This window comes from Mus caroli, chromosome X (genome assembly GCF_900094665.2).
Source record: "Mus caroli chromosome X, CAROLI_EIJ_v1.1, whole genome shotgun sequence".
NCBI classification, from domain to species: domain Eukaryota; kingdom Metazoa; phylum Chordata; class Mammalia; order Rodentia; family Muridae; genus Mus; species Mus caroli.
The window spans coordinates 32,056,557-32,067,808 of NC_034589.1; the positions used below are offsets into that span (position 1 = coordinate 32,056,557).

The 11,252-nt window shown below is 41.1% G+C and overlaps 2 protein-coding genes across 2 annotated transcripts in view; both read right to left on the reverse strand.

Annotated features, from left to right (window-relative positions):
- Cul4b (cullin 4B) overlaps positions 1–10,075 on the reverse strand; it is a 101,444-nt gene extending 91,369 nt beyond the window's left edge. Inside the window, exon 1 of the mRNA XM_021154130.2 lies at positions 10,006–10,075. The gene's annotated coding sequence lies outside the window, so the exon portion shown is untranslated. The remainder of the gene's footprint in view (positions 1–10,005) is intronic.
- On the reverse strand, positions 5,864–10,171 carry C1galt1c1 (C1GALT1 specific chaperone 1). The gene is made up of 2 exons (XM_021154131.1): positions 10,006–10,171; positions 5,864–7,194 (listed from the first exon to the last, which is right to left on the reverse strand). Exon 2 carries the CDS (start codon positions 7,187–7,189, stop codon positions 6,239–6,241), a length of 951 nt encoding a protein of 316 aa, XP_021009790.1. The 5' UTR covers positions 7,190–7,194; positions 10,006–10,171; the 3' UTR covers positions 5,864–6,238.
- Positions 10,172–11,252: the final 1,081 nt, after the last annotated feature.

The following is an 11,252-nucleotide window of genomic DNA, read 5'->3' on the forward strand; positions in this document are numbered from 1 at the left end:
TGACTTCCTAGGAAGATGAACAAATACATATTTACCTCATAGAGGGTACCAACTACAGACCAAAGAAAAGATATTTCATCCATGTCTAGCTTGGTGAACCAATGAGTTTAATGGGGGTTATTTATAAGAGCATGGGCAATTTTATGCCTGGTTAAACTACTGACTGCCTATTCTCCAGGAGGGGTGGGAACTCCTGACTTTCAACTCTTTTTTTTTTTTTTTTTGAGACAGGGTTTCTCTTTTTGCCCTGGCTGTCCTGGAACTCACTTTGTAGACCAGGCTGGCCTGAACTCAGAAACCCACCTGCCTCTGCCTCCCAAGTGCTGGGATTAAAGGCATGTGCTACCACAGCCTGGCTCTAGAGCCCTCAACTCTTAATGGCCTATATCTATCCTTGGTTGTGGTGGGATATCCTTCTGAGTCCCATTCTCTTGGATGCTTGTCTATCCTTGGTGAGGCAGGAGCTCCTGAGTCCCATGCTAAGCAATTGTTAACTGCCCACCTTCTGGGATGGGTGAGGCCTGAGTCTCTTCCAGCAATTGTTAACTGCCTATCTCTCTTTGAGAGTATGGTCCTCCTGAGTTCCACTCTCAGCAACTGTTAACTACATATATATTCTCAGGAAAGAGTGGGGCCTTGTGAGCTGCTCCCAGTAAGCAACTATTAACTGCCTACATATCTTTAGGAATAGATGGCATGTCATGAGCCCTTCTCCTTATGATAGAATTAATGGGCCAAATCTTGTCTTGGGCTTCTGAGGATATTCAGTGCTGCTAAGAGTTTAAGAGGTAATAGCCATGGCATGCACAGAGGACAGTGTTATACAATATAAACAATGGCTTCCTTTACTCCCATGAGAATCTCACACAAATATATTGAATCCTTGCAATGAATCATAACTGGGTTCTTAATGCATTCCACAAGGCACCAGGCCTAGTGTTCAGCTCGAAGATGTTTGGTATGTGTCAGGAAAAAAACTGTAAAGATGCCTCAATAATACAATTAAAATTTTAGTCTTTGTAAAATGAAAGACTCCCAGACACATACCATATTATGTTTTCCAAACAGGTCATTTCCCCACCACCCATTAGACATTTTATAGTATTGAATTTTGATGATGATGTATGTTGAATATGATTGTTTTGATTTTTTTTAAAGATAGGATCCCACTATGTAGCCCTAGTTGTCCTGAACTTGAGGCTGAACTCAGACTCACACAGATCTACCTGCTCCTGTTTCCTAAGTGCTCACATTAAAGGATTGTACCATCACATTTGGCTGATTTTTATTTTTAATATACTCTATTTACCTTTTAAAATCTGTCCGAGCTGGGCAGTGGTGGCACTGGCTTTAATCCCAGCACTTGGGAGGCAGAGGCAGGTGATTTCTGAGTTCCAGGCCAGCCTGGTCTACAGAGTGAGTTCCAGGACAGCCAGGGCTACACAGAGAAACCCTGTCTCGAAAAAACAAAACAAAACAAAACAAAACAAAACAAAACAAAACAAAACAAAACATCTGCCCATAAGGGGCTGGAGAGATGGCTCAGCGGTTAAGAGCAGTGACTGCTCTTCTGAAGGTCATGAGTTCAAATCCCAGCAACTACATGGGCTTACAAGCATCCGTAATGACATTTGATGCCCTCTGGTGTGTCTGAAGCTACAGTGTACTTACATAAAATAATAAATAAATCTTAAAAAAAAAATCTGCCCGTAAAAGTCAGGAATCTTTTTTTTTTTTGCTGAGGTTTGAGGAATGTTGTAATTTATGGGTGTAAAGATCACTATATCTTTCAGATCCATAGCATCTTGAATTTTTTTTTTTTTTGCGGGGGGGGGTCGGGGGGAGGATAGGAGCCACTTTTCTTCAAGTCTAGGGAATTAAACTCATGTCATAAGGCTTGCTGGCATGTCAAGAACCTTCAGTAAGCCATCTTGCTACTAAATTTTTTTTTTGAAAAAGGATTTCACTATGTAGTATAGGCTGAGTTTTAACTTGAGATCTTCCTGACTCAGCCCTTCGGCTGGGATTATAGGTGTGGACTAAACCCTGATACAATGATTAATTTTAAAATATGGAAGAATTATTTTTAAGCAAGCAGGTTAACTCTTAAGAACTGTTTCCACACTAAAGGAAACCTCATTTTTGCTAGAGACTATGCAGGGTCAAGGGAGTCTAAAGGGAGGGGGAGGTATAACAACATAGTAGGCAAAACTAGTACACATTTTTCTCCTATCTGGAAGTGTGCGTGTCATGAAAGTGGGGGCCGGGGGCTATTTGAGGGAAGAAGAAAAGAACAGGAGGCATAAGGAAGTATTCTGGGAGGGTGAATATGAGCAGGGTACAATGATACATTCCCATTATTTTAGACTCTTAACAACAAAAAAAAATTCTTTAAAAAGGCCAGGCATGGTGGTTCCTGTCTGTAATTTCAACACTTAGAGTTTGGGGCAGGACAATTCCCTTGAGTTTGATGTTATCTAAAGAAAGCCTGTGTCTAAAAATGAAACAACAGTTTAAAAACAAACAAACAAACAAACAAACAGTGCTGGTGAGTCGATGGCTGAGCAGGTAAAGGTGCTTGCTGCTAAGCCTGAAGACCAGAGCATGATCCCAGGAACTCATATGGTGGAAGGAGAGACCCAGTCGGATCTTTCAAGTTTTCTCTGACCTCCACACATATGCCATGGCAAGTACCTGTGCATCCTCTCACACAAAATAAATGTGATAAAAACATTACAACTCCCAAGGTGGCTGGAGAGATGGCTTAGTGTTTAAGAACATGTACTATATTTTTAGAAAACCAGGACCAGCGTTCCCAGCACATACATCTGGTGGTTCACAATGGCCTGGAACTCCAGTTCCAGGGGACTGGATATTCTTCTCTGGCCTCCAAAGGCACCTGCTCTTGCTTGCACATCATGCATGCATTGCATGCACTGAATTTTGCACCCAAAGAACACTTAATGGAGGAAGCAGAACTGAATGATAGCACATCACTGGACTCTGCTGTTTATATTTTCTAATGTAGGTATGTTCCGCTTTAAGAAAACCTGATGGGTTTATTTAAATGCACTCCAGAAAACTCTTGTTTCATAAGCCAGATATGATACACAGTAACATTTTTGCCACAGCAAAAAGAGAAAGCCAAGGAGTATAGTTTCTTTTTTATTGTAGACATGTTTTCATTTTGAGGAGGAGTCAGCTCATGTAAAGAAATGGCCTGGGATTTGCTAAAGCTAGGTTCCAGTGTCTTCTTAAGCAGAAAAATAAATACAAATTCAACTTTCAGAAGACATTTACATCTTAGCTGTGGCTGAATGAGGTGTCTCAACCTTGGTGTTTAAAGTAGTGGATCTATTCTGTTGTTAGCCATATGACTAACGTGGCTATTCACATTCATGATCTATTTGCATTGGACCTCTACTTTTTCTCACCTCATTCCCTAATCTCAGAGTGTGCCCAGGGTTAGCTTCTAGCTACTAAATGTGTTTTTCACATGTAGTCACCTGACATGTATAAAAAGTGTATCTGTATCTAAAACCACAGTATTATGATTTTTTGTTAGTGATTCTTTTAGTCCACAAACCTGGATATACATGTTTTCAAAAAGACAACATACTATTGGAGACATTTTATACTCCAATACCATATGTAAAAACTTAATTGAGCATCAATTTGATTTTAAATGCCCGTATTTACCTTGTCATCTATTGAATGACAAGTTTCCCAATATTTTTGCAACAAGGTTACTTTATGAAGCCCTGCCTGTCTGTCCCAGAACTCACTACCTAGACAAGGCTGACCTTTAACTCACAGGGATCCCCCTGCTTCTGTCTCCTGAATGCTAGGGCCTGGCAATTCCAGTATCTTGATAGGCTAATGTAATTAAAGTTGAAAAATGTAAATACACTGGTGCTGGCAAGGTGACACAACAAAAATAGAAATAACTATGTTTTATATGTATGTGTGTTTGTATGTCACATGTATGCAGGTGTCTGTGGAGGCCAGAAGGTGTTGAATTCCTGAGTTAAAGGAAGTTGTCAGCTTCCTAATATGGGTACTGGGAAGTGAACTTAGGTTCTCTAGACCATGGGAAGTGCTCTGAAATACTGAGACATATTTTCTGGTCCCTAAAAGAAAACAATTTAAAGAAAGCCAGATAGATGGCTTAGTAGGTAAAGGCACTTGTGAAACTTGGCAATAGAAATTTGATCTCCATGATGAAAGGAGAAAACTAACTCTTCGAAGTTGCCCTCTGACCTTTACATGTGCACTGTGGCTTGCATAACACCCCTCCCCCCAATAAAATAAATGTAATAAAAATAAGAAAACATCAGTGTTAGGGATAATGAGTCATTCAGAGTATGTTTTTATCACTATACTCACATAGAACATGACTTGATCTATAGAAATTGCGCCTGCAACCACATAATATAGTGCTTATTAAATAGGATTTATGATTTGAAATTAATAACGTTTCAGCTTACGCAAAAATCCCAAAGAAGAAGGTCAGAGAATATTTAAAACAAAGGCTTGACATACTACCTTGAGGATCAATAATCTGAAATGCAATGCCTTCCTGAGGAAATGCATACTGCTTTGCTAAATCTGAAGGAGATAATAGAGTCATGAGGCCAAGTACAAGGAATACTACATTTAAAAATAGTCTTGGGCCAGAGAGATGGCTCAGCGGTTAAGAGCACTGACTGCTCTTCCAGAGGTCCTGAGTTCAAATCCCAGCAACCACATGGTGGCTCAATGGTGAGATCCAATGCCCTCTTCTGGTGTGTCTGAAGACAGCTAGAGTATACTTTACATCTAATAAATAAATAAATTAAAAAAAATAGTCTCATGTCCTAAAGGGGCTTATGTATCAAATTGATGAGTGCAGATTATAGGACAAGCATATTAGACATTTCGGAGGGCAGGAATAGCTGTATGCAGAAGGCAGGTGGCATTTTAGGTAGTCACTTGAAACTAAGCAGATGATATGGTAGTCCAACATGGATGGTGAGGTTAATGTCTACCCACCATAAATGGAATCAAAACCAAACCAGTTATGTGTGATACAAGCATGATTCTGGGGAAAATCTCAGAACTTTCAAAAGTAACCAAAACCAAAACAACAAAAACCTCCACATTTAGCTTAGGTAAGTGAATCACCCAGATGAGCAAAACCAAGTTTTTCAAAATTTCAAAGGTGATGTGCACAGAACTCACTGTCCACTAGGCATGAATACATTATATATGTAATCCAAGGTACATCTCAGAGTTTGGGGGGGTAGTTAAATGACTTTTTTTTTCTCAAGACAGGGTTTCTCTGTGTAGCCCTGGCTGTCCTGGAACTCACTCCGTAGACCAGGCTGGCCTCGAACTCAGAAATCCACCTGCCTCTGTCTCCCAAGTGCTGGGATTAAAGGCATGCGCCACCACTGCCCGGCATGACTTTTTTTTATAGTCACATTCCAAATGCATGATATGAATGTTGAAGTACAGGGTTAATGGAAACTGTAAATGCTAAGGAAGCTACTTGATTAACTTTTAGGAATATTGCTTAACATATGTAAATAAATTGCACTTCCTCTCAAGGAAACAATTGAAGTCTTAACAGTGTTAATGAACACTTTCTTAATTGGTTGTATATTTAGGGAGAGCAAAATCCATTGGCATTAGTATGCCTTAAAGAATACAAATGTGTATCAGAAGTAAAAGAAACAACTGAGCACAGTGGCACACAGCATTAACACTAGTACTCAGGAGGCTAAGGAGAACTGCCAGTTCTAGGCCAGCCTGAATTACACAGTGAGACCCTGCTCCTAACTTTCTCAAGCATGGAGGCTCCCACAGAAAAGTAATGGAAACACAGGGCTACAAGTATTCTTTAATCACAAATTCCCTAGAGATCTCATTTGCATATATTACAAAGCTAAAATGATACATGAGTTTAAAACCAGTAAGCAAAGATACACCACAGATTACAATGTCTATAATTTAGTCTTTATCACATAAATACTTATAAATATGTGTTTGAAAAATTGCTATTCTTAAAACATTTATTTTTAATACATTTAAATTTCTCAGGAATGATATAAGGGAAAAACAGCATTCCATTTGACATTGTACAAGCAGACTTCAATGGGTAAAAGAAAAAGAAACATATTACTATGTTAGATCTGTCATCAATTAAAAATGATATCATGTCTTAATATAATTACTAAATGCATGCTCTTGCTTTCGGTCAGTCATTCTCAGAACCATTTGGAGGTAAGAAAACCAATGCATCATTGAAAACATGTCCAAATGCCCTAAGCCGGTACACTCCATACATCATCACATGCATCTGATTAGGAGTCAGTCCATTGAAAGTAACAGCCATATCAGAGCAACATCCTTCTACTACCTGGTTTGGTTGGTTAGTCATTGCCTCTTTAATGAAAAGGCCAACAGATTTGGTATTAAACACATCTTTTCCATCGGCATCTTCGGCATTTTCTGCAAATACTCCAGCATATTTCAGGCAGACCGCTAGCTGTTTATCTTCAGATATCTTCCAAATCATTCCTCCTTGTTCAGGACACTTTTCAGGAACACTAAGAAGACTGTTGAGTCTTTTCATTGATTCTATGCTTAAGACAATTCCTCCATCCATACTCACATATTCAAGGTCTCCAGATTTTACAGTGTGTCCGAGATAGAAAGGTTGTGATTGATCCTTTTTTAACAAAAAATATTTGAGGTTTTCAATAACAGCGAAAGTAGTGGGGCGTGCAAGGAAGAACCAGTTGTATTGGTCCCTGTATTGATCATAAGCATATTTGTAAGCTTTCCTCATCATCAACCACATGTCATTTGTGTCCATATTAATTGACTCAAACACTTTAACATTTTCAGAACTGAAGAATTCTGCTTTGTCACAGTGTTTGGTCCAAGTCTCCTTCACTGCAGCCCAAAGACTCACATCTTTGGGTTTTACAAGAACTATACAGTATACCCGGAAACTCTTACTGAGCTCCATGCGTTCGGCCTCTGAAATTTTCGAGATATCGTCTTTGTTAGGGGCTTGCAGATGGTGATGCTCATGGTGGTGCATTCTGTTTCCAATCCTAATGTGGCCTAGCATAGTGATCAAGGCACAGAAGATGCTTCCAAGCATCACACCCTTCAAAAAGGAACTGCTTTCTGAAAGCATTTTTCCTGCAAAGAAAAAGACTTTTCAAATACATAGTCTAATCATTTTACTTGGTTATTTCTCATATACTTACATTTGTTCTTAATGTTTAAAAACCAAAGGTCCACATGCTTAAAATCAGGTGAGAAGCGTACTGTGACAAGGACTCCCAGTATCCTTCCACTGGCATTGGGTAGAAACTGCAACATTATAGAAACTCATTCAAGGAGTGGAATTTGTAGTGTGCATGTGTGTGTGTGTAGAGGAGTAATTTTATCCATCATTTATTTAACAAAGTGGCAAGTGAAATCATTAGCCTAGAAACTAATGTGATAAACAATGTTTTTCCATCGTTCTCTAAATATTTTGTATGGCAAACTTGCCCTGTTAGTACTTCTGGCTAATTATAAAAGAGGAGCTACATCCAGACCTGTAAGTTGAACAGATACTCAATTTAAACTCAAATTTCTCTTTTCTTTCTTCGTTTTCTTTCTTCCTTTCTTTCTTCCTTTCTTTTCTTTTCTTTCTTTCTTTCTTTCTTTTTTTCTTTCTTTTTTTTTGTTTTTTTTGTTTTGTTTTGTTTTGTTTTTTCGACACAGGGTTTCTTTGTGTTGCCCTGGCTGTCCTGGAACTCACTCTGTAGACCAGGCTGGCCTTGAACTCAGAGATCCACTTGCCTCTGCCTCCTGAGTGATGGGATTAAAGGTTTCTCGCCGCCATACCTCAGCTACAGCCACCACAACTTCTGCCACAGCTGCTGCCACCACCACCGCAGCCATCACCACCAGCACCACTGCCACCTCCTCCACCATGACGACCATGATGATCACCACCACCACCACCACCATCACCACCACCAGTCTCAAATTTCTCTTTCAACCTACTGCTTGATTTAACTGGTAGTTAACGGCCTGAGGTATTTTAAGCAATCTAAAACACATTTCATGTGGTTAGTAGCATATGTTATAATTAACATTCTGCCCCTAAGACTAAATGTCTTACTATATAGTATATCACTTACTGAGGTAATAAAAGCCCACTATGGAAAGTTGTTTGGAGAAAGAAGTCAATATAGGCATCATTTGGGGAACATTTGTGACTATTTTTAGCTCCTTGAAAGATACTTAATTCCTTGAGAAAGTTAAGAAAATAAATAAAAAGGAAGAGAGGGGAACCTTCTGTGTTTTAATTTCAATTAGAAAGTGGAAGGAGAGCCAATGTAAATAAAACAGCTGACAATATTATGGTTTACATTGTTGCTCGTCAAGACTGAATGTTCCCCAGTCTCTTCTGCAACTCTTCAGAGTCCCACTGGACTCCTTCTACTTCCACGGTGTCTCTTACGGTTGAAAAGGACCTTAGAAGCCGTTACCCGAGGTCATTTCTCTCATTTAAAGAATATGTCCAGTTATATGTCAATTTAAAAAAAATGGGGCTGGAAAGATGGTTTGGTGGATCTGAGTTTCCTGAGGACCTGAGTTCCATACCCAGTGCCCATATAAAGAACTGAGCAAGGCAGGAAGCCATGTCTAACCTGTGGGGTTGGAGACAGGAGCTCATAGGGGCCTGCTGGTCTTCAACATATTTCCTGGTTCAGGAAGAATAAAGGGGAGAGTGATAGAGCAAGCTACCAAATGTCTGCCCCATCTGACCTTAATACTCAACGCTGGGACCCCCTCTAGTGCCACACAAAGATTTCTTTTAAATGGGGAAATGGAGGACCATAAAGGTTAAATAGCTGACCTAAAGCCACAAAGGCTATCAGTGGTAGAAGTGACCTATATACGAGACATGTGGATCTAGTAAACATAATTGATGCTTGCACCAAATTTTCCCATAATGCTACAAGGATACTACACTGACCCTGTCCCCCACTTCCTGTCCCCTTTTCTAAGATCTGAGATAGGGTTTCACTATGTATCTCCAGCTGGTCTTGAACTTGTGATCCTCTCATTTCATTTGCCCATGTGCTGGTATTACTTGTGTGTGGCACCACTTCTGGCTCTTATTGTTTTCTTATAAAAGAAATGAACTTTGACTTCTACCACAAAGACAGCTGTCTGAAGGACAGGTGCAGTTTCTGAGAGTGGGTGGGGAAGTGGGTGGGGAAAGGCAAGATGGTAGTTTCCCTGTGTAATCCAGAGAACTTGGTCAATAAACACTTCCCATAGGAAAGGAGAAAGAACAGAAAAGCTATGCCTCAAAACAGCATTGTAAAGTTCACCTTTATATTACTTGTTATAATTGCAGTTCTTATCACATGATCATTATTTCTGGCCAATACACAACAATCCAGACAAGTACTTTCATATGATTTTGTGTCAAAATTTTCCAGAATTTTTCCTCCTAACAGCAAAAATACTATTAAAACTCAAAACGTCTACTAATTCAACACAAAATTATTTGTACAAGTTATTCTAACATTTTTTTTCCTCCGGTGAGGAATAAAAACAAAAAAAAAAGTAGCACCAACAATCCGCAAGATGGGATATTTTTGTACAGAGGAGGGAACTTAAACCGAACACACAAGAGAAAGCAGAAAGTATGTTTTTGCGACAAACTTTCTTTCTTTTTCTGTTTTTAGAAGGAGAAAGTGGATGGAGATCAAAATGGAGACTGGGTACCAGGATGGATGTCAGTGTCTCACTGAAGGGCCAAGGGAGAAGCTCTCGGAAGGCTGCTTTCCCCACTCCCGCTGGGTCCTCCCGCCGCACCTGCCAAGGCATCCCTAGTGGAGCATGCTGGGAACGGGCTAGGGCCCAGGCTAGGGCCCTGGCCTTCCCAGGGGAGGGAGAGGAGGTTGTGCTTAAAGTGGGGGCCGAGGTTTTGGCACTCACCGCATCTAGAACGGCTCCAGGACAGGAAAGCGCTGCCTCACGAGGCTTGGACGTTAGAGGTCCAAGGCCCACTCTGTTACGCTCGGAACCAGGCTGCTCTAGACGCAGGCGGTATCCTCTCGTTGGTGTCATTAATGACGGAGCAACAGAGGAAGCTGACGAGGGTGGGGGCGGGGCGAGGCGGGGCGGGGCGGGGCGAGAGCTGGGGACGGCGTGGGGGGCGGGCTCCGCGAGACTCGGAAAGGGCCCGCCCCGACATGCTCAGCTGTACCCAATGGGATGCCCCGAGGGGCGTGCATGTTTTAAGGCCCGCCCACGCTCTCTTCCTCGTTCTGCCTACTGGGCGTGGAAACTGCCAGAGTGCGGAAGAGAGCTGCTGCTTACCTGATATAGATTTCTAGATCATTCCTCTAACCTACTCTAATGTGTTGGTACCCTTGTGGTGACAAGAAGGTAATTCCTCCCAGTATTCCTGGGTTGGAACCAAAATGCAAGTCATTGAAATTGTCGTCGCTTTGGGGAGCAAGAATTGGCTGTGGTTACACGGGTGGTAGGTTTTGAAGCCACATAGCCTAGTAGTGATCCTTCAGCCAAATGCTTTGCTATCCTGGAGAAGTGACTTCATTTTCACGCCGCCTCTGTTCCTTCCTTTGTTGTGTTTGGAAAATATCTCACAGGTTATCAGTTAGTGTACATAACTCCCCTAGCAAAAGGTGAAGTGTAAAGTAAGCATTCAGTAAATGTTGGTTCTGTGTATTCCACCCTGTATTGCTAGCAGATAGTGCCAGGATGCAATAAGCAAATATTTGTGGAGTTAATGAGTGTTAGAAATACAGATGGAGAACCAAGCCCAGTACAGGATAAGGGGTGCTTTCAAAGGGCTAGCCAATAAGTCAAATGCAGAGTTGAGTGTAGACTCCAGGTCAAATTAGGACTACAGAATCCCCCAATAAATACCTAGTCTCTCTTTTTGTTTGTTTGTTTTGTTTTTTGTTTTTTCGAGGCAGGATTTCTCTATAGTCCTGGCTGTCCTGGAACTCACTCTGTAGACCAGGCTGGCCTCAAACTCAGAAATCCACCTGCCTCTGCCTCCAAAGTGCTGGGGTTAAAGGCATGCACCACCACTACCCGGCATACCTAGTCTCTTGAAGTGCTCTTTTGTAGCTGGTGCTATTCGGTCACACTTGTAATGCCAACACTAGGGAGGCCAAGGTAGAAGGACTAGCAGTTAAAGGCCAGCCTTAGAG

Excerpts from the sequence above, each read along its gene's own strand:
- C1galt1c1 (XM_021154131.1), bottom strand. The coding sequence starts at position 7,189 with ATGCTTTCAGAAAGCAGTTCCTTTTTGAAGGGTGTGATGCTTGGAAGC.